Below are 23,361 nucleotides of genomic sequence, written 5' to 3' on the forward strand. Positions count from 1 at the left end.
GTGTATAATATCAGTAGGGAGAAAAATAGAGTCCTTATGTTGCCTGTTCTCACATTAAAATCAGGATTCTGCCTCTGCCTCCCAAGCAGATCAGACAGCAGGAGCAGACTTTCACATGAGGTGTTCTGGCAGTTTGGCAAGTGGTTTTGCATAATGGAGTAGACACATTTATCACAGCTATCTATATAAACTGATACTCTAAACCACTGCTCATAGTCAGATGAGCCAACTCCTCCATTTTCTGCCACCCACACCAGCCGTTGACCCTATGCATGGTCTCACATAGCCCAAGAATTGCCCTGCCCTGTACACTAGTTCATTGTTCTGCCAGGAATGGACTGAGGGGGACAGAGTGAAGGTCACTTCTGTTTTTGCCTGGCCTATGACTTTAAGATTTGTACTTTAGGCACCATCTGTAGACAGTTGCTACTTCTTTGAAAAAAGAAATTGAAGAAGATACCATAAAATAGAAAGATCGCCCATGCTCTTTGATAGGTAGGATCAACATAATAAAAACGGCAGTCCTACCAAAAGCAATCTATAGATTCAATGTAATCCACATCAAAATCCCAACACAATTCTTCACAGACCTTGAAAGAACAATAATCAACTTCATATGGAAAAATAAAAAACCCAGAATAGCCAAAACAATCTTGTAAAATAAAAAAAATCCAGAGGCATCACCATCCCTGACATCAAGCTCTACTATAGAGCTACAGTAATGAAACAGCTTGGTATTTGCATAAAAACAGAGAGGTTGGTCAATTGAATCAAATCAAAGATCCAGATATTAACCCACACATCTATGAACACCTGATTTTTGACAAAGAAACTAAAAATACACAATGGAAAAAGAAAGCATCTTCAACTAATGGTGCTGGCATAACTGGATGTCAACATGCAGAAGAATGCAAAAAGATTCATATCTATTCCCAAACACAAAACTCAAGTCCAAATGGATTAAAGACCCTAATATAAATCTAACTACACTGAACCTGATAGAAGAGAAAATGAGAAGTAGCCTTAAATGCAAGGGCACAGGAGACAACTTCTTAAATATAACCCCAGTAGCACAGACACTGAGATCAACAATAAATAAATGGGATCTTCTAAAACTGAAAAACTTCTGTAAAGAAAAGGGCACAGTCAATAAGACAAAATAGAAGCCTACTGAATGGGAAAAGATTTTCACTAACCTGACATCAGACAGAAGACTGCTCTCCAAAATATATAAAGAACTCAGGAAAATAAATATCAAAATAATACAAATAATCCAGCCAAAAATAGTGAATTCTTTACAGAAGAATCTCAAATGGCCAAAAGATACTTAAGTAAATGTTCAACATCCTCAGTCATCAGGGAAATACAAGTCAAAATAACTCTGAGATACAATTTTACACCAGTCAGAATAGCTAAGATAAAAAAAAAACACCAATGATAGCCTATGCTGAAGAGGATGTGGAGTAAGGGGAACACTCCTCCATGGCTTGTGGGAATGCAAACTGTACAATCACTTTGGAAATCAGTATGGCAGTTTCTCAGAAAATTGGGAATCAACCTACCTCAGGACCCAGCAATAACACTCTTGGGCATATATATATCCAAAGGATGCTCAATCATACTGCAAGGACATTTATTTGACTATGTTCATAGCAGCATTATTTTTTATAAGGCCAAGTCCTGTATGTAATATATAAATCATTTCCTGTCTGAGTTTACATCAGATGTGATGGCTGGCTTCTCCTGTAGTCCTGCTTGCCACAATTGCCCGGCTTAGGATTTGTCTCTTAATTACGTTTTCTAAACATTATGAAACACATGTTATAGTTATCAAAGTCTTTGTTTTTCTTCTTTCTGACAAAAATATTTTCTTCCCACTTTCAAATCCCCTCAGCCTCTCCTCAGTCATGCTTCACTTGACACAAATCACATCTTTTTCCTACTCTAGGAGATCTTGTGAAGAGAGAGTTTATGCTATGGCAGCCAAAGCCTCCAGCCGGATTATGGGACCACTTCTGTGATCTCATGCTCCTTTGTGTCCCAAGTATTTGGTTCCTGTTTTCTCTCTGACTTACAAACTTGTCTTACTTTGATTCTTACTGTAAAATCATCAAGGCTGGGAATCATATACGTTTTATTTCATGTTCATAGAACACAGTGTAAAGGCTACACTTATCTGTTGATACTGCTTTGTTAAAAGTCATTGGTAGATGTTAGCATTTATGTTCCCTTATATAAAAAGCTGTGTGTGGAAATGCAAAGTGGTTTACATGAACAGGTGCTTTTCCATAAATGAGAAGATTATTTGTAAATTCCTATTCTTATGCTGACACACTCCTAAGGGTTCCAATGCCTGTTACATAAGTCCTATGCTTGCTTTCTTTTGCCACTCTTTACTGCCTCTTTTTGGGGGTTTGACTGCATGCTGCCACATTCTTCAGAAAGTGGGAAAAATCAATGGAACTTGGAATTCTGCTTTGATATTTCTCAGAATCTCTTGTTGAAGTATTTTCTGAGAAATTGTCACACTGACATCCAAGGGGGTTGTACCAGCTTGCACTCCCACCAGCAATGCCGGAGTGTTTCCTTTACCCCACAACCTCTCCAACATAAGTTGTCATCAGTGTTTTTGATCTTGGACATTCTTAAACATAGAAGATGGAATTTTGGAGTTGTTTTGATTTGCATTTCTCTGATGACTAAGGATGTTGAGCATTTCCTTAAGTGTCTTTCAGCCATTTTAGATTCTTCTGTTGAGAGTTCTCTGTTTAGGTCTGTACTCCATTTTTATTGGATTATTTGTTCTTTTGATGATCAATCTCTTGAGTTCTTTGTATATTTTGGAGATCAGACCTCTGTCTGATGTGGGGTTGGGGAAAATCTTTTCCCATCCTGTAGTTTGTCATTTTGTTTTGCTGATCATGCCCTTTGCTTTACAGAAGCTTTTCAGTTTCAGGAGGTCCTGGTGTGGGAGAATTATCTGTATTCTGTCAATCATGTATTTTAATAAAACGCTAACTGGCCAGGCAGGAAGTATAGGTGGGTCAACCAGACAGGAAGTAGAGGCGGGGCAATGAGAACAGGAATATTCTGGGAAGCAGGAAGCTCCCTCCGCCATTCCTGCCCAGACCACCGAAGAGGCAACATGTGAGCTGACCATCTAGAAAAGGTACTGAACCATGTGGCTAATGTAGATAAGGATAATGGGGTAATATGTGTTATAAGAGTTAATAAGTAGCCAGAGCTAAGGGCCAATCAGTTTATAACCTAATGTAGACTCCGTGTTATTTTCTTTGGGAATTGCTGGTTGTGGGGTACCGGGTGGGACAGAAACCCCAACAAGCCAGTCCTCATACTACAAGGTCCCATTTATTAATTATTTCTCTCGGTGTCTGTGTACTGGGATTATATTTAGGAAGAGGTCTTCTGTGCCAATGCATTCAAGTGTACTTTCCATTTTCTCTTCTATGAGGTTCAGGGTGGCTGGTTTTATGTTGAGGTCTTTGACCCATTTGGACATGAGTTTTATGCATAGTGAGAGCTATGGATCTATTTTCATTCTTCTACATGTTGATATCCAGTTACGCCAGCACAATTTGTTAAATAAGCTTGCTTTCTTTCCATTGCATACTTTTGCTTCTTTGTCAAAAGTCAGGTATTTGAAAGTGTGTGGATTAAAATCCGTGTCTTTGATTTGGTTCCATTGATCCTCCTGTCTATTTTTATGTCAATACCAGACTGTTTTCAGTACTGTAGCTCTGTAGTAGAGTTTGAAGTCAGTAATTGTGATGCCTCCAGAAATTCTTTTATTGTGCAGGATTGTTTTGGCTATCCTGGGTTTTTTGCTTTTCCATATGAAGTTGAGTACCCTTCTTTCGAGGTCTGTGGAGAATTCTGCTTGGATTATGATGGAAATTGCACTGAATTTGTAGATTGCTTTTCGTAGGATTGTGATTTTTTACTATGTTAATTCTACCTACCCAAGAACATGGGAGATCTTTCCATTTTCTGGTGTCTTCTTCAATTTCTTTCTTCAAAGATTTAAAGTTCTTGTCATAAAAGCATTCCACTTGTTTGGATGGAGTTACTCTGAGATATCTTATGCTATTTGTGGCTATTGTGAAGCATGATATTTCTCTGATTTCTTTTTCAGTCCATTTATCATCTGTATAAAGGAGGGGTGCTGATTCTTTTGAGTTAATCTTGTATCCAGCTACATTGCTGAAAGTGTTTATGCGTTGTAGAAATTCCTTGGTAGAATTTTTGGGTTTGCTTATGTAAACTATCATATCATCAGCAAATAGTGAGAGTTTGACTTCTTTTTGTATCCCCTTGATCTCCTTTTGTTGTCTTATTGCTCTAGCTAAAACCTCAAGAACTATATTGAATAGATATGGAGAGAGTGGACAACCTTGTCTTGTTCCTGATTTCAGTGGGATCGCTGTGAGATTCTCTCCATTTAGTTTGATGTTGGCTGTTGACTTGCTGTATATTGCTTTTTATTATGTTTAGTTATGTATTCCTGAGCTAATGAGAGCTCATCAACTCCAGCAAGAAAGATAAGGAACCAGCATAGGTCCAAACTAGTCCTTCTGAATGTGGGTGACAGTTGTATGGCTATGGCAGACTGTGGGGCTATTTGCAGTGGCACAAGGATTTATCCCTACTGCCTGTACTGGATTTTTTGAACCTATTATCTTTGAATCAATACCTTGCTCAGCCTATATATAGTAGGGAGGGCTTTGGACCTTCCCCAAAGCAGTGTACCTTACTCTCTCTGAGGAATAGATGGGGGATCGAGTTGGGAGTATGTGAAGGGAATGGGAAGAGGGGAGGGAGTGGGAACTTAGATTGGTATTTAAAATGAAAAAAGATAGTTTGTGTTTTTAAAAAAGTAATAATATTTTTTTTAAAAAAAAATTGTACTTTAGGAACCATCTGTAGACAGTTGCTATGGGGCAGACCTTGAGGGGGCCACTGACTCACCTGCTAGTGCCCAGTGCATCCCAAAGTAGAGGACCCTTGGTGTGGGAGCACACCTGTCTGTTCTGACTCCCTGTAAAACCATCAACTGGCCTGCAACCACATTCACTTGCTGGGAAGGTAATATTATGGACAGTAGAAAAAGAAAAGAAAAAAAAACAAAAAGAAAACAACCCAAATAAACCAAATAAACAAAAACAAAGGAGGAATTGGTAACCTTTGGTCTATGAAAGAAGGGGTCTTTGACATATCTGAGTGGGCATGACACTCTATACATGCGAGCTAGGAAAACCTATACTCCTGACACTTTACGGAATTCCTTCATTTAAAACTACTGCTAAACTAATTAGAAACCCTCACATGCTCTTTATAGGTGGAATGTGTTTCAGCAGTACTATGGCTGTCCTCATCTCTGTTTAGACATAGTACAGTGGACATGTCACACAAACACACAGTCACTCCTCTTTCATGATTATAACCCACCCTAACAAAGCACAGAAGGGCTGGGCAGAATTTTAACTATAACACTATAATATTAACTATAATAACTATAATACTTGTGTAATTTCCAGAGCATTCTCTCCTATTGCCCAAAGCTTCTAAAACAAACCAGTCAATCTTAACACTAACACCAGTGCTGGGCATGACAGCCCCACTCAACTCAAGGCTATTTAGATGCCTGTCTCTTACTGTTAGTGTTAAATAGTTTATAACATTCTGTGTAATATCAGAAAATGGACACGAATCTTGTAAGAGACTGTGTGTCTGTCCACAGTGTTCTAAATCAAGTGGTCATAACATCCTAAGTTCAGTCCACACTCAGACCTGCTATTCCATCAAAAATGGAGCAGGCAAACAAGTTCCTGATGAGAACTCATTTTTTTATTATTATTTTAAACTATTTCTAAAGCAAAAGCACTGTGAAAGTCTGGCTAATAGGAGTTCCATTATGCTGGATTTGGATAGTTTCTCTCTCTCTCTCTCCCCCACTCTCTTTCTTCTTCTTCTTCTTCTTCTTCTTCTTCTTCTTCTTCTTCTTCTTCTTCTTCTTCTTCTTCTTCTTCTTCTTCTTCTTCTCCTCTCTCTCTCTCTCTCTCTCTCTCTCTCTCTCTCTTTCTCTCTCTCTCTTTCTCTCTCTCTCCCTCCCACCCTTTTTCTCTCTCATCATGACTCCTACCCAACACAGGATTAGGAGGCTCCAGGCAAACTTTAAGACCTTCCTACATACAGTGGCAGCTGTCTTTATAAACACTACACTGTAGTTAGTTTAAAGACAAGCTCAGCTTCTAGATTCTCTTGACCTTTTATGTATAAGATAGCCAAGGTACACCTGGAAATAACAGAGTTTGAAGGTTAATTTTCTAATATTGATACTTTGTAGCTAAGGCAAATGTAAAAACCCATTCTTTTCAGTGAAGGAACTTTGTTGAAAGATGTTTAGAGATTAACTTAATAACTTTTAGTAGATTTCTGACTGAATTGCTTGATAGCACATTTTCCACCTTAGCCTGATAGAACACCATGTGCTTTGTCTGTTTGATACCTTGATTTTGTGGGAGAGTCTTATTATATGTGGATGGATGGATGGATGGATGGATGGATGGATGGATGGATGGATGGATGGATGGATGGATGGATAGGTGGATGGATGGATGGATGGATGGATAGGTGGATGGATGGATGGATGGATGGATGGATGGATGGATAGATGATGGACTAGTGGGTAGGCTGAACCTTATAATGGTAAGGGAGGTGGTACCACTCTCTCTTTCGATACTTTGGATGACTTTGGGATACCACATCAGCACCACATCCCAAGGCCTCCCATCAGATCCTGCTCTCAATTCTCCTGTGAACTATCTCTTGTCATATCTGTAGCCCCAGGACCAACCATGTCACCTGGGGACTACTCATTGTAGGTTCTATAAGGTGTAGAGCTAATGACAGCAGATCAGGAAACTACATGGCTTCCTGAAAGGTTCCAGAGCTTGCCTTGTCCTTCACCACTTGGAAGGTTTGAGAAACACTGAGCCACGTTTTCTCCTCTGGAATTACAGCATTATTTCACGTAACTGAGTTCCTTAGGTAGCATAGGAAATGTTAATGCTGTTGGCCAAAGCACAAGCTTTGAGCTTTGAGAAGGGACCACTACTCTCCCATAATGACTTTCAAAAATACAACAGCTTATCCTTGCTACTGCCTGTTTAGTCTAAAGACAGGACTGTGGCACTGTCATAATTCCTTGGTGCTATTTCAAGGGAACCAGAAGTATTCGTCTCTGGTCCCAAGATCAGCCCTTTGGAATCTTCTGGTTGTCCAGGTGAGCAATGAAGACAGAACTCACTTTGACCCGGTGGCATGGCTGGGCACCATGGGCAAGCCACTTGTTGTATGGAAAGGAGAGCCGGCTGTAGGCACCCAAGTTACAAACGATACCTTTACTGAGGTGTTCCTAAAGCTTCTGGGTCCTCCTGCTGAAGGCATTGTTCTAGAGGTATCCATTTACCCCAGGCCGAATCCTGGTGGTCATTTACCTTGGGCCACAGAAACAACTCACTGCATGCATGCCCCAAGGAGTTGAGGTAGCTCTCACTCCTACCTGTCCTAGACACCTCTTTATTTCACACACTATTGAGACAAAATGACAAGGCTGGGGGCAATTAGTAAAAACACTGAAATACAATCTCTCAAAGTCTACAAGCTTCACAGATTGCCTGCTCCTTAGAGGGTAGAATGGTAGGGCACAGGTCAGGGAGCAAGGGGACGAGGGCCACATGGAGAGCTGATATCTCCCCAGGAGACCCCACGAAGTGTCAGGTGAGAATGCCCATGGCTGCACCTCAGTTACTGCTACAAACAAGCACACTGGTGAGAAACAGAACTGTGTCTGCAAAGATGAGATCCATAAATCTCCATCATAGCCTCAGGCTCTCAGGGCCTGCACTGTCTGGGCAGACCCAGGACTCGATGCAGCCTAGCTCAGCGCAAGGCTCAGTGGTGCCCATGCAGAGGACTGGCTACACGCCAAGCTCTCAGCAGCACCTTTGCTCATCCCAGTCTTCCCACCTGAGGAGACGGTGCAGGGAAAAGCAGCATTCATCAGCCAGCCCAGGACAGCCATGATCAGTTATAAAATCGTAACAGTGGTCGCTGTATGTCTGCTGGCATAATTACATCAGCATGCTAATGTCGTTTTAATGGTCTCTAATGATGTAATAAGAAATAATGGGATTTATTTGACAGCTACATAACCATTAACAAAACATATTAGGCATAACTAGTGCTTCCATAAAAATGCAGATGATATCAGCAAGTACCAGCCCACGTGTCCTGGATTTTCTACCTCTGAGACAATGAGTGGCTCTGAGGATGAGCTCCGAGAGAAAACACTTAGATGAAGATGGCCAAGCAAGGTCGTGCTAGATATGAGCCCACACTCCTGAGGCGCTCTTGAGGTCCAATCCATGCCTAAGTCACCCCATGGAGCACTCATCCTTCTCTGTTGATTCAGAGGATTAAGACATTTAGATACAGCTCACGCATTCGAAAGGGAAGTGCTGCTAACACAGCCCGGCCGTGCACACATGCAGTGCACAGTAAGCAACGCAGTGACTGGGTAGTGCAGACTGCCGGGCAGGTCTGGGGGTTCTGGGGAAGACTTGGAACAGCTGGGATCAACATTTATCTTAGAACTGAGAACAGGAGGAAAAGCCAGCAGAGACCACGGGGGCCTGAATTGCAATGTTACATCTTTGTCAGGAAGGGTGTGTGGCCTTCTCCTCAGAGAGGCTGGGCCATCCCTGTGTTGGGAACAGGGTCTGCAGTAAATAGGAAGGTAGGAATGAGGCATAAAAGCCTAGATAGGGAGTGAGAGGGTTGGCCAGCACTGTGCTAGGTCTCCCCTAGAGCATCCCTTTGCCATAGAGCCTCCTCTCCATGCCTGGATCAATGCATGGTGGCCCTCTCTTCAAAAGTTGCCAGGTATGCGAATTATTGTTTCATTGTTATAACAAAACACGTAACAAAAATGGGGCTACTTTGGCTTACAGCTTGGGGATAGAGTTCATCATGGCAGGGAAGGCACAGCAGAGGAGACCAAGGCAGATGACCAATTGTGCCCGCAGTCAGAAATCAGAACGAGATGAGGGCTAGGACTCAGGTCACTTCACTTCTTTCTGTAACCTTTTTATTCACCATGGACTCCTGGGCCCTGGGATGCTGCTGCCAACATTCAGGGTGTATCTTCCCAGCTCGGTTAACCTCCACTCTCAGGCTCCACGCCCCACAGCCCAGTGCCACGGGAGCAGGTGTGAAGGCTGCAGAACAGCTCCAGCAGGGACAGCATGCCTCTTCAGAACTCAAAGTCTCGTGACCTGCAGCCTGGCTTCCACCTGCCAGCTGCTGCTCTACCACTAAGAAGGGTTTCGTCACGGACAATGGTGAGTTTCAGTTTCACCACACCAGGGCACACTTTGGACGAGAGGAAACGCTATGTCCTGGGGATGGCATGGTGGTTAGCAGAGAATCTGTGCGCTCTGATTTCCGCTGTCCTGATGATTGTATGAGGTGCCTGGGCTACAGCGCCTCCCACGAGGTTGGCCCACCCTACTGTGCTCCAGTGACATCGGGTCTTCATGACATCTGCCCAGTCTGTCAACCACAAAGCAATCAAGGTACGCATCTACTCTCTCACCTTCCCTCGGTGAAAATGATGTGGTCCCAGGCCTGCAAAGTGCCCTTGCCTCACGTCCATCTGGGTTAGAGCGAGGGCTGAGCGTAGGGTTTGCATCACTCTGGTTAGAGCGAAGGCTGAGCGTGGGGTCTGCATTGCTCTTTGAATAATCTGTCACACAGACATTAGCACACACCACACAATAGCCACTGAGTCAGAAACATGTCCAACGTGTGCCTAGGACCAAGAGAAGCAGTGGCTGAAGGTATCCTGGGGAACAAGAGAACATGGCCCATCAGGACAGCCCCCCTACTCCTCAGAAACATTAGAGTTGGATCCTCCTTAGTGGAGCCTCCCTGACTCCTCTGAAGTTCTGAGCAGGGAGAAGACCTCGATGTTTGTAGGAATTCACAAAGAGTTCAGACAGAATAGAACAGCTGACTGGCTGGAAACAGCACCCACGTGCTGGCACTCACTTTTGGACCTGTGAGCATGCCAGGTCTGTCCCAGGTTTTCTCTCACCTCTCACCTGATCTGTGCAGTGCTATCCCCCCTTTTTCCTGGGCTCTTTGTCATCTCTCCTATCCTGTCACCATGTGTATGGGACCATCTGATGGTTGTTACCCCACCCCTCTATCTGCTGCGCTGTCCTCACCATGCATGTCCTGAACACGAAAGCTCCTGGTTCATCTGCAGACACTGCCTTCATGTTGAGTGAGTCTTTAAGCGCAAACATGCCAATGTAACAATGAGCATCCCATAATATGGGTGGAATATGTCTGGGAATCTTTATGGAATGTCCTGGTACCAGGTTAGTAGGGGACCTCTTCTTAGATGTTCCTTACAATCTAGAGCAAGTAGTCAGATCTGAGGCAAGGATAGTGTGGATGCATGGGATACCTAACTCATAAGACAAAGCTGGATCGGAGTAGAAACTACAATGCATCCCTTGTAGGAAACAGCCTTAGAGGATCAGGTATACCTCTCCAATGCACAGAACAGGGACTTAGGCCAGCCTCTCCAGTGGCACCCTGCCCAATAATCATACAGCATGGCTAGTATTCACTCATACACAATACCTTCTCCAGCATCCACACACTTTGCAAAGCATAGGCATACATTGACTCTCATCAAAGGGACGAGGGCCTTGGCTGAGACGTGGTTGAAAGTCCAGCGCACAGGCCTTTAAGACAGCCTCAGACTCTTGTCCACAGAAGCAACGAGACCAGCATGGCATCTCTCGAGGCTGTTTTCCAGAGCCTGGAACCTGTTCTGGTTGTTCCAGAGTCAAAGCAATGCCAGGTGCAGTGGCCCCAGGAAGCTGGCCTCCACCACACCGTTGCTGGGAGAGTAGACATCTTGTAATTAAATGTAGGTTTCAGCTGTATTTAAATGGCATCGCAAAGCCCAGAGGAATTATCCTTTCACTTCTGCTCTAAACAGCTACTCTCTGATACAGTTAACAGGAACCCCAGGCACGCAGCTCTTCATCACAAACCAATTTATGAGCCTTACACAAAGAGAGGCTAGCGCAGGACAGAGGGCCTGGAAGCCAGTACTTACTTGACATCTGCAAAGAAGCTGGAAGGCACCCGGAGGATGTGGGCAACTTCATCCATCAGCTGCTTCCCCTTCTCTGGACTTAGGGGGCTGGAGAAGAGAAAGAGGAATTTCATTACTAAAGCAGAGCCGCAAGTCCTGGGAGAGACTCTCAGCTCCTGGCTGCCTTTTGTTATCAAAATGTCAGTCCTGGGGACTCATTGTTCCTCACCACATGTCCTGACCCAAGGCTCTGCTGTACTTCCTGCTTTGGGGTGTGGACTGCTCCCCAACAGCACTCTGGGAGAAGGTGCTGCTTCCTCCTGATGGGTACTCTGACTGAGCCCCTGTTCTGGGAAGGGCCGCACCCTAGCACATCCTGTATTCTGGAGTCTGCTGTTTCCCTATCTGGCCCAGCTTTGGGGAGGGCTTTCAACACTTGGCCCACTTGGGAGCTGCTGCTACTGGACAAATGCTCCCCCATGCAGGGACACACGCTGTGGTTGAGGTCACTGTCCTCCCCTCTGTCTATGACACAGGCACAAGCTACCCTCTTAAGTGGCTGTTGCTCCCAGACAGACATCTGATTCTCCAGGGGAGGGGACCTGCTGGCCAATGCAGGGCATTCTCAAATGCTCACTCTCCTGGGGAGTCTGCCCACAGACAAGCCCTAGCTACAGGGGTGGGGGTGTTACTCTCCTACTTGCACCCCAAAACACACTCCTTTCTGTGGGGTGCTCTCTGAAGCAAGCCCAGCTTAGGAGCCTGCTGTTCTCCAGCACAGCTTGCTCTGGGACTTCTGCGCCAGGGGATCAGGTGATTCCTCAGGCGTGATGAATCACCTGATTTTCCAGCAATCAGACAGACAATACGGTGCAAATGGAATTGTTAGGAAGTGTAATGGGCCTGCGATGCTGCCACAGGCTCATCTCAGCTTTCAATAAAAATATAATAAAGAGGTTAGAAGGGAGGGGAGGAAAAGAAAGGAGACGAGGAGAATGAACGCAGAGCAGAGGCCGAAAATCAGATTGCTGGGAGGCGTCAGGTGCACAAAGAAAACAGCCGCTTTACGGACTCATCTCTAACACGAATTATAATGCTAGGGAAAGGGTATTTAAACACCACACACCAGTCACACACATATGCCAAGCGAGCAGGCTTAAATGGTAGGCAGGGGTGCGCGCCGGAAAGTTCGCAGTCCCAGGAGGATACTGGGGCTACGGCTCCCCATCAGGCCACAGGGAGAACAACTCGGTTATGAAGCAGGAAGCAAGGACCCAGTGGGCCTGGAAGTTCTCAAAACGAACCTTGAGCGCCAGAATTCACTTCACAGATCACAACTGTCTGTGAAATCCTGTTAGTGCCACTTCAGAGAAGTCTTAATTCATATTGTTAGAGCAGAAAAGAGGCTTTTGGTCCGAGGAGGCTTTGGTACCTTTCCAGTCAGCAGAGAGAGAAATGGTGGGGTAACCATCTCCGCTCCCTAGGACTTGCGTTCTCAGAGGGAGATGTGCGACAGAGACAGCAAGAAAGCAAGTCACTCACTACAAGTGCAAGGATGCAACCCCAGATCCAGTCCTGTCAAGGCAAGTGCAATGGTGTAACCCCAGGCCCAGCCGCTGATGCGCTCCCCCATGTCAGGTGCATTTAACTAGTCAGGATGAGTCATGGGTGCCCTCTAGGACACCAAGGAACAATGTGAAGCCTTAGAAAGCTGCTGTCGTCGAGCTCCATCTAAGACCACCAGCAGCAGGTTACCAGCCTGGGCAGGTCCTCCCTCAGCCTGCTCTCTTACAGCACACAGACCATGGGAACGACACCACCGGCAATGAATCTGGCCCTCACACATCAATCACCAATCAAGAAAATGGACTGCAGGCTTGCCCCCGGGGCAACCTGGTTGGAAAACATCCTCAAACGAGGCTAGCATGTGTCACATAGACACAAAACTAAGTGGTACACGCTCCAAGCCCCACTTCCTCAGGCCCCCTTCGCCTGTAACTGCCACCCGTCACTCATCTCCTAACCACGGCCCCTTGGCCCTGCCTCCTCTCCTTCACCTAAATTTCAGTCCCCACGTTGATGGAAGCCCTTGGCTGGTCACTCCAAGGATCTTGCAGGTCTGTATGTCAGTACAGACTTATAACTCATAGAGAGTAAGGGCCATTTCTTTTTAAGATTTTTAACTGGAAAGTTCCATGATGACTTTCTCTGACTTTACTGCCTGTGTTGGGCCTACTTACACTAAGTTCATTTCTAGATTATTTACTGCCAAAGGCTGAGAAGGTGAAGTGCAGACTGGCTTTGTCATGTCCCCAGCCCCATATACCTCATGGTTTTCTCAGCCCTAGATAGGGAAAATGGCGATGGTAATCCACAGCAAAGCTACTTAGCAGGGCCATGAATAGGAAGTTCATGAATCAAATCCCTCTCTAAGCCCTTTGCCTCCACAGTCAGACAGATACCCCAATCACACTAACACAAGTCAGGGCAAGTTGCCCATTCCTGCCTCCCTATCACGGTCAGAGCTACAGGCAGGGCATGCTCTATTCAACACCCTGGGTAGACTGTGCTCAAATGAGCACCTGGCTATCACTGCTATATTTTAAAATACATAGCCATCATCTGTCGTTTCACGGTCAGAACTTCCTTAGGAAGCTGCTGGAGTTCATCTGGAAAGTCAATGGGCAGGATCAACAGAGCAATTCTGGCTGTCTCTGTGTGGCAGCTGCCACCCTGATCACCAGGAAGAGAGCAAGCACTGACACTTGCTGTTAGCAGGGTTCACAGATGGGAGAGCCTTGAGTACCCTGCCCCCTACACACACACACACACACCACACACACACACACACACACACACACACACACACAAAGCAGTGAAAATTTCAGAGATAAAGATGAGATTTATCTCTAATGTGTTTCAGGTTTGAAGGAGAGCAACATGCTTTGAAATCTTTCAAGGTTACTGTTCAACCATTCTAAGAGAGGCTATTTCCTGATATCTACCAAATGAGTAAAACAGAAAGAATCCAGTGTTCGCCCTCATACTTCCACAGAAAGCCTTTTCCAGTGCACGAAGCACGCTGAGCATAGCTCATAAATTTGCACAGAAGCACAACCTAAGGAGCCCCGCCCAAGCCAGGATGAACTTCCATGCAAGCACAGCACATGGACTCCATCTCCTGTCACATAGTATGTGGACTACCATGTAAATACCACATGTGTACTCCAGATCAGCACTGAACAGAGACTCACTCACAAATAAAACATGTGGGCTCCCATATAAACACAGCTCATGACTTCCACACAGCCTCACAGCACCCTCAATAAGAATCTGGGTGAACAATAGCACGAATGAAAATAACATGTGACAAAAAGGCCTCAGAGTGGCACTGTTAAACAGGACCGCAGACTGGGGAGACGGCTTTGCGGCCCCCAGAACCCATATGTGGCTTACCACTACCTTAATTCAAGCTCCAGGGAATCCCGTGCCCTCTTCTGAATCCTAGGGGCACCAGGTGCTTACATACGTTTACTCAGGAGATCTTGTCTTTTTCTACTTCCCATGTAGATTAGATCCATGTATGTCTCTCTTAGGGTCCTCATTGTTGTCTAGGTTCTCTGGGATTGAGATTTGTGGGCTGGCTTTCTTCGCTTTATATTTTAAAACTACTTATGAGTGAGTACATGTGATAATTGTCTTTCTGGGTCTGGGTTATTTCACTCAAAATGATGTTTCCTTGCTCCATCTATTTTAGGCAAAACACTCATTCACTCATAGATCTTTTTTAAAAATGGAGACCGACAAAAGTAACTTCAGGATCAGAAATGCTAAGAGCTGCAGAACCCTCTGGAAGGTTCTGTCCCGCCACTAAGCTCGGACGTCACACACAGCTCACAGCGTGTCCACATCTGTTACAGCTGCTTTAGTTTGTAATTGTCTTTTATTTGTAATGATGATTGCTGTGCTGCCCAACCTGTCCCTGATCCTAGCTGCAAGCCGCGCCCCTTTCTCAGCCTCCTGAAGAGCTGCGACCACGAGCAAGAGCAAGTGTCACATGTGAGCTGCTCAGCCTTGCTTTCTTTTCTTCTTGAGACAGAGACTTACTGTGTTGTCCTGCTAGCATGGAACTCTCTACAAAGAGCAGGCTGTCCTCAAACCCACAGACCCAGACTTCTTAAGTGCTGGGAATAAAGGTGTGCACCACTATACTCAATCTAACTTTGTTTTTTTAAAAAAAAGTAGAAACAAAGGCTAAAGAAATTAAATCCCTCCTCAAAGACCATCACAGCAGTAAGCTGATCATGCAAGGGAGAAACCACCCAGGGAAACTGTAGGAATCCGGCATTATATCTATGCCTGATTGATTGTGAGCATCTCACATTTACCTGATTGTGAACATCTCACATTTACCTGATTGTGGACATCTATGTTTACCTGATTGTGAACATCTTACATTTACCTGATTGTGAACATCTCACATTTACCTGATTGTGAACATCTCACATTTATTTGAAAACTCACTAAAGTTAGGACCCCAAATAATGCTTATTTTCCTCACTGTTATGACAAAATACCCAACAAAAGCAATGCAAGCCAGGGAGAGTTTGCTCAGATTCAGAGCTGGAGGGTGTGGACCACCAGGGTGGCAGCAGTGTGAGGCAGTTGTTCACACTACGTCCATAGTCAAGAAGAGAGGGAAAGAGTGTGGATGATGCTCTGCTTGCTGCGTTCAGCCCAGGCACCCAGTGCATTTATGTCCTCGGTTTAATTTTCATATAGCTCTGTACCTGAGCCTTTTGGTCCTTTACCTGATTTACATGCACACGAACAGAGACAAACATATCATACACAGAATATGCACAAATATATGCCATACACACACACACATGAACACATTCTAGGAATACACAGCAGTGAACATGAATAACACACAGTAGGGCTTGCTTACATGACACGCCTGCCATGTCTACTAAAACTACATTTTCTTAATATGCATGGTGCCCCTTCCGCAGGCCGATTCTGTAGCGGGCCCTTCTCAGCAGCAGCTCTGACACTCCTGGAAGGTGGCTGTGCTATTCCCCCATGCCCCAGTTCCTCTCCACTGCAACATGCTCTCATTCTCCCATGGGAACACCACTGCAGGCGGCCCCACATTTCCTTCTGACTTCAGTATGAAACACCAAATGTGTCCCAGCAACAGTGGCCGGGGTGAGCATAGGACAAGGAGGTGCCACTAAGCTTGCCTGTTGCAGCAAGTCCCCAACAGACCTATAAGACAGTGTAAGGAGAAGAAAAGCTGCTGAGCGCTTGCGGACTTGGCTCGGATCCACAGAGCCAAGATGTGGCTGTAAGACCATGGGCAGCCCACTGTGTAGTGTCTTCCAGAGTATTGTGCCGCTGTATAGTCCTGCGACTGAGTCTTTGAACATTTGAACCAGAAGTGTTGCTGACTTGATTCCTTGAATCTGGATTCCTGCCTGCTCTCAGGGCATGATCTCAGTGCTTCAAACACAGTTTGACCAAGTCAGTCTCAGCTGTGTGTGAGAGAGCCAGACAGGCCTTTCTGGAAGGGAACACCCTTCAATGTAGCCACTAGGAGACATTCCTATTCCAGATAGCATATATAATTTGGGCTACTTAACGCTTCACACCAGTGGGATAAAACAGGGCAGGTTCTTGCCCTTCATACTGTACCCAGGACACAACAGCCCTCCCTGATGAAGCATGCCTGCAGCCCATTAGCAAAGCAGCAAATAGGAATAGGGATATCTCAAAACAGAGGTGAAATGAGAACCTTCGGATCATGGCTGGGTCATGGAATTTCCATGGGAAGTGGGGATTTTCTTCAATCTGTTCCACATCTCCATGGTCATATGTCACCATCCAGTCTGCTGGAGCTGCTCTGTCTCCTGGCCCACACAGTGCTTCCAATACAATATATATGCAAAACCTGTGGCTCACTGTGGTAGTTTGAAAGAAAATGCCCCCGAAAGGGAGCGGCACTATTAGGAGGTGTGGCCTTGTTGGAGTAGATGTAACCTTTTTGAAGGTAGTGTGTCATTGCAGAGACAGGCTTTGAGGTCTCATATATGCTCAAGTCACACCCAGTGTGACAGACCACTTTCTATTGCCTGCACAAGGTGGAAGTTTCAGCTACCTCTCCAGCATCGTGTCTGCCTGTAGACACATATTCTACCATGATGATAATGAACTTTAAGCCGCCCAATTAAATTTTTTTCTTCTGGAAGCATTGCTGTGATCATGGCATCTCTTCACAGAAATAGAAACCCTAACTAAGACAGAAATTGGTACCAGGGACTGGGGTATTGCTGTGATAGGACAGACAATGCTTTTGTTTGAAGGGGTATTGGCTTTGGGACTGTGGATCAGAAAAGCAGTTGAATGTTTTTAGTGGTTAATGGGCACTAGTAGGCCCATGGAAGACAGTGGTGCTGAGTGTGGTTTGATGAACTGTCTGGGACTACTTCAAGAGGTTTAAAAGGAAAGGAATATGAATATGTGGCCCAGAGATAATTCTTGTGATATTTTGGTGAAGAATGTGGCTGCCTTTTTGCCCTTGTCTGAAGAGTCTTCCTGAAGCTAAAGTGAAGAGTTTTGTATTAATTCCATTGGCAGAGGAAATCTAAAAGCAGCCTTGTATAGACACTGTCAAGGGGTTACCAGTGCTTATGCTTATAAAGATTTATAATTAAAAAAGCCAGATGGGAAAGGAAAAATACAAAAATGTATAATTTGAGGAGAAAAGAAGCACCAGGAAATAGAATAGAGTTAAGTTCTGTGTTCGAGGAGATAAATGGATTAAGAAATTCAATAAATTGAGTGGTGATCTTAGGACAAGATCCTACCCAGTTAAATTTCCAACTTGTGAAAAAAAATTAAAGAAAAACTTAGAGCCCAGTGTGGTGGTTCAAACCTTCCATCCCAGCACTCCACAGGCAGAGACTGGCAAATCTTTGAGTTTGAGGCCAGCCTGGTCTACAGAGTAAGTTCAACGACAGCCAAGTTTAGTCAGTGAAGCAAACCATGGACAACAGAAAACTTGTGAAGATGTAACTGAACAAGGGGACTATGTCCCAGCCCCAGTAAATAACAGGACTTGGCAACTCCAGACATATTGTGCTGGCTTTAGAGTTAAGGACAGAAGAAAGGGGATATGAATCTGCTTTCATGACTACAGAAAGCCTCTGAGGCCAAGCATGTGACAGGAATGTGCCTGAATGGAGGCTCAGAGAGGTCATTGTATGAAACTGTGTAGTTGAAACCTGGACTGCCTTGAAGACCCCAAGATGGTGGACACGTCAGAGCCATGGAACACTTGCTGAGGAAAGTTGCTAACCAGCCCAAGAGAGAGAAGTGTGCTGCAGTCAACAAAGCTGAAAGGGCATGGAGATCTGAAGTGTTTTGACATCTGACATGGAGATGCAGAATTTGGAGTTTGCCCAGCTGCTTCTCAGTCTTGTTTTTATATAGTATTTCCTCACTACGGTCCTTTCTCTATGTTTGGGAATGGTAATGTATATCCTGTGTATATGTTAAAATTTTGTGATCTTCTTTTTGATTTTGATTTTATAAGAAATTATAGTTAAGAGATTGTTTAAATCTCAGAGGAGACTTTGAACATCAGACTCTTAAATAAAATTGAAACTATGAAAGACTATGGGGACTTTTGGAGTTTGACTGAATGCATTTTGCATTATAATATGGCTTTGGGGGTCAGGGAGTGGAACGTGGTGGTTTAAAAGGAAATGGCTCTCAAAGGCAGTAATAGCACTATTAAGATGAGTGACCTTGTTGGAGTAGGTATGACCTTGTTGGAGGAAGTGTGTCACTATGGAGGTGGGCTTTGAGGTCTCATATGCCCAAGCTACACCCAGTGAAACAGACCACTTCCTGTTGCCTGTGCAAGATGTAAAGCTCTCAGCTACCTCTCCAGCACCATGTCTGCCATGTCCCACCATGATGATAGTGACTGAACCTCTGAACTCTAAGCCTCCCTACTTAAATGTTTTCCTTTATAAGAGTTGCATGGTCATGGTGTCTCTTCACAGCAGTAGAAACCTGAGCTAAGACGCTCACCTTCTCTCCTGCTAGCGCTGCTGTTCTCCTAACCATGAGTATCCCCTCCAAAGCAATGTACTGGTTCCGCAGTCCTTTTCCAAATGGGGTAACTTCATGGTCAGGGGGGCATTTATACACATTTGCCAAACTTAGAAGGTGTCTTCCTCCTCCTGGGGAAGTAACTCACTCCTCAGCCCCACACTAATTCCTACCTACCATTCCATCCTGCAGCCCAACACAACCTAACCTTCCCACCAACCGGAGAGACTGCAGATGCTGCCTTACCTCCAGATCCTACGGAACAACTCACAACAGAACAACAGAAGCACTGAATCACACACCATCTCCAGGGCCAGGAGTGGCAACAGCAGAGATACCCAGCAGGACCTGCAGGACTCTTGTCAGCACCGGAACCCACCAAAGACAAGGCAGGGCAGACAGTCAGCCAGAGGCCTGATGGCCTTCCTGTGCTGCCTGCGTATAGTGGGCAACTGTCCCGAATGGCCTCAAAAGGACAAGGTAGTTTCCAACACAAAACCACAGCATAATAATGCTGCCTTTTCTCCCGGATAAAGGCCACCAGCAGAGGAAATGACCTGGTCTGGGAGGCCCCTGCTCAGCAGAGATCCCAGGTTTCATGGAAACTAGGTCCCTTGTAGCCTGTCTCTTCATTCTGAGGATAGCTTTGATGTTGGGCCACCAGTAGAATATGCCATCCAAAATGTGGAGAGACCACTATACAAGTCATGTCTTTTTTGGGGGGAACCCCTGGTTGTCATATGGAAGACTGTAAAATGACAATGTTTTCACAAAGGTGCCTGTCTGTCACCTATGGTGCAGCCGAGGTCGGGACCCAGGACAATGTGTTGACTGACTGAAGGGCCTTTGGTTCTTGCACATAGGACACACTACCTGACGTCAGAGAGGACAATGCTGAGGACACTAATGTTTTGATGAAAGGGGAACTCCTAAGCAAAATGATGACATGCACACAGTATTGAATGCATGAATAACATATGAGCCCCCACATCACACATACAAACCTCAAGACTTATGATAGATCATGCATATATCACAATATACACATCATATTATATCCTACTTAATACATAGCAAACAACATACTATGCATGCATAGAACATGAGAATACAATATCTAGTATACAACACAAGTATAATGCCCATGGTACCACACAACACACACATAAAAAACAATATCTATATAGGGCAGTGGTGTACAGGGAAGGAGACACCTATACATGGGGTATGAGTTTGTGAGTGGTTGGTTGTTGAATAGTTTGCATGGTGAGCAAACTGTGGGGGTTTCCAAGGTGTAGAGCTGCGTCCTACACCTCCTGTGGGGTTCTAAGTGCCCTATGTGTTCTCCATGTGGGAGATGGGCACTCCAGCACCCATCAGAGAGTGAGAGAACAGGCAAGGGTGAAGAGCAGGAACTCCGTTCTAGAGAAAGGAAGAAGCAGAGACATGCAGGGAGTGTGGGACGGGGGGTCCTGAAGTGGAAGCTGCTACCACTCGTCCAAAATCGTAAGAGGAAGTTTGGCAATGATGGAAAATAATCTTGAGTCTTAACTTGTTTTTAGTAACAGTCTGTTTTGAGCTCAAAATGAGCCTTTTCTGTCAATTAGCAGTTGACTTTCACCAAAGAAATTTGGAGTTTTCATCACCAACCCATGGACAGAGAAACCCACACAGGTTTCCCTGAGCTGCACAGCAGTGGAACCAGTGCCTGCTGTGAGCTTTTCCCCAGGGCGGTCAGCAGTAAGAGTGGCAGGCTCCATGGTGGAAGAAGGAATGCCTAAGCATTCATACCTGTGTGCATGCATTTGCACACTTCATATATGCTGAGATGAGCACTCATACCCATGTCTATACATCTATGTGCGTGTGTGCTCAGCCACGTGCCTTTCTCCCATTGAAACACTGCTCCCATGATATGAAATGATGCTATTTTCTTATGAAGTGTGACATCAAATATTGGGCTCATTAGCAAAGGGAATCCAAGTATTGGGCTGACCACTGTTGACGCTCTGGTACTTAGTGTTTGAGTTCTCTCTCTTGTTAACCTGTAGCCATGAAGAATATTCCCCTCTAAATGGTCTACTATTTGGGGGGAAAACAGATAAAAGTTTTGGAGTTCCAAACAGTATGGATCCAGTAGAAAGCTAAGCTTTGAGAACATCAAGTCCCGCTCTGTACCTGCTGCTGCTTATCCCTGAGTATGGGCATTCCCTGGAGAGAACTGCCCGGGCCAGATCTTTCTACCCCACCCATGGCTGTGCTCTGCAGATGCCTCTGTCCCTCGAGGAGTCCATACCTGCAGAGGACGGGGTAATCAAGAGAAGCAGGCAGGGCTTTGCCTAGCTTGGCATGTTTCCTGGCTTCAAATCATGACCCTAAAGTCGATGCTAAGTGCAGAAGCCAGCAGAGCACTGCTGGCCGGGCAGCCTTCCCCACACACCCGGGCCATGTCTGCTCCTCAGCGAGGCACTGCCATCCTCCAGTGCCTCAGCTCCCAGGGAATAGAAGCAGGCCCTCCACTCACTTGCTTCCTGTGAGGATGTACCCCTGCTGTTCCTCCTCAGAAGGCTGAACTTCCAGTTGTAGGTCTCCACTAGGGGGTCCCTGTGCTACTGAGTGGAGGCTTTGCTCCTCCTCCCACACCTCTGGAGCTCGGTTTTGGAATTGGTTCTCAAGTTTCTGGGCCTGGGGCTCTGAGTACGGCTTCTTCTCCATCAGGTCTTTGGAGTAAGTCCGGCTCCTCACGTGCTCCACCCCGGCAGTCTCCTCTTCTGAAGACAAGACCTCCTCAGACTGCTCTGACTTCTTCAGCTCTGCTACAGAGGACTTTTCCAGAATGGGAACTTCAGGCAACAGAGGTGACCCCTGGTCTTTCAGGAGGTCCCCAAGCCGGACACTCAGACGATTGACCTTAAAAGGAAGAAACATTGATGAGAGGCCATGTAAGAAGATACTACTGACAGTATTTCAGAAAAGTCAAGTCCCATGGCGGGATGGCAACAGACCACTCTGAAGGGAAACATGCTGGGGAGGATTGCAGCATCTGTGTGTAGAGCTGTATCTAGAGGGGATACTAACCAGGGTATCAGTCACGTCACTGTGCTCTCTCCTGCTCCTACCACCCTGTCACACATTCTTCCAGAACAGTCCCTCTAGGAGCGATGGACTGTCACAAATATTGATCAACCCTCTTGGCTTCTGTTGAGCTCTCTCACACACAAAGATGTTGTAGGACTACTGTGTCTGTGTAAATTCAGTCTTATATAAACCATAGGAGTTAGGAATCATCAGTGACCCCATTTCATAGACCAGTTTCCTCAGGGAAACTGAGGCAGAAGCTAACCTTGAGCCCCGAACCCATTGTAGGGACATGTGCTTATGTTCCAGTGACATTCTGGCCCTGGTAAGAATGATACTTTTCCAGCCTGAACCTACTTTCTTTTTCTAAGTCTCTCTCTCTCTCTCTCTCTCTCTCTCTCTCTCTCTCCTACTTTCTTCCTTTCTTTCTCTTTTTAAATCCTTCCTTCCTTCCTTCCTTCTTTCCTTCCTCCCTCCCTTCCTTTCTACTTTCATTGTTTTTGAAAACAGGGTCTCTTTGTATTGCTGTGGCTGTCCTGGAACTTGCTCTGTAGACCAGGCTGGCCTCAAACTCAGAAAGATCTTCCTGCCTCTGACCCTCTCCCCGAGTGCTGAGATTAGAGGTGTGTACCACCATCACAGCTATTATTACGGTGCATGGCTGCACCTCTGACCCCCTCCCCGAGTGCTGGTATTAGAGGCGTGTGCCACCATCACGGTTATTATTACGGTGCATGGCCGCAGCACTCATGTGCCCCATGAAAACCTCATTTCACCAATCCCAGCCCACACTCTGGGCCCTGCTTCACATATTCAGCCTTACAGAAGCTGGGCATCAAATGAGCACAGAAACGGAGGTCAGCAGTTGCAGATTTTGGAGTCCAGTCTAAGCCTTAACAGAAGGCGCTGTTTCTATGAGGACATGCCCCCGAAGTGTGACCCATGGAGTGTGTGGACACAAATGT

General features: G+C 45.4%; 1 protein-coding gene across 2 annotated transcripts in view; it reads right to left on the minus strand.

Annotated features, from left to right (window-relative positions):
• The window catches only part of Ptprn2 (protein tyrosine phosphatase receptor type N2), a 733,386-nt gene that overhangs the window by 373,073 nt on the left and 336,952 nt on the right, over positions 1 to 23,361 (minus strand). For both annotated transcript variants that reach the window (XM_085698049.2, XM_048437696.3), the window contains 2 exons: positions 21,843 to 22,228; positions 11,219 to 11,305 (listed from right to left, as the gene is read on the minus strand). In XM_085698049.2, coding sequence (XP_085554175.2) covers positions 11,219 to 11,305; positions 21,843 to 22,228 — 473 coding nt within the window. The remainder of the gene's footprint in view (positions 1 to 11,218; positions 11,306 to 21,842; positions 22,229 to 23,361) is intronic.

The sequence above is a fragment of the Myodes glareolus genome, chromosome 11, assembly GCF_982192425.1.
Source record: "Myodes glareolus chromosome 11, mMyoGla1.1, whole genome shotgun sequence".
In the NCBI taxonomy this organism is placed as follows: Eukaryota; Metazoa; Chordata; class Mammalia; order Rodentia; family Cricetidae; genus Myodes; species Myodes glareolus.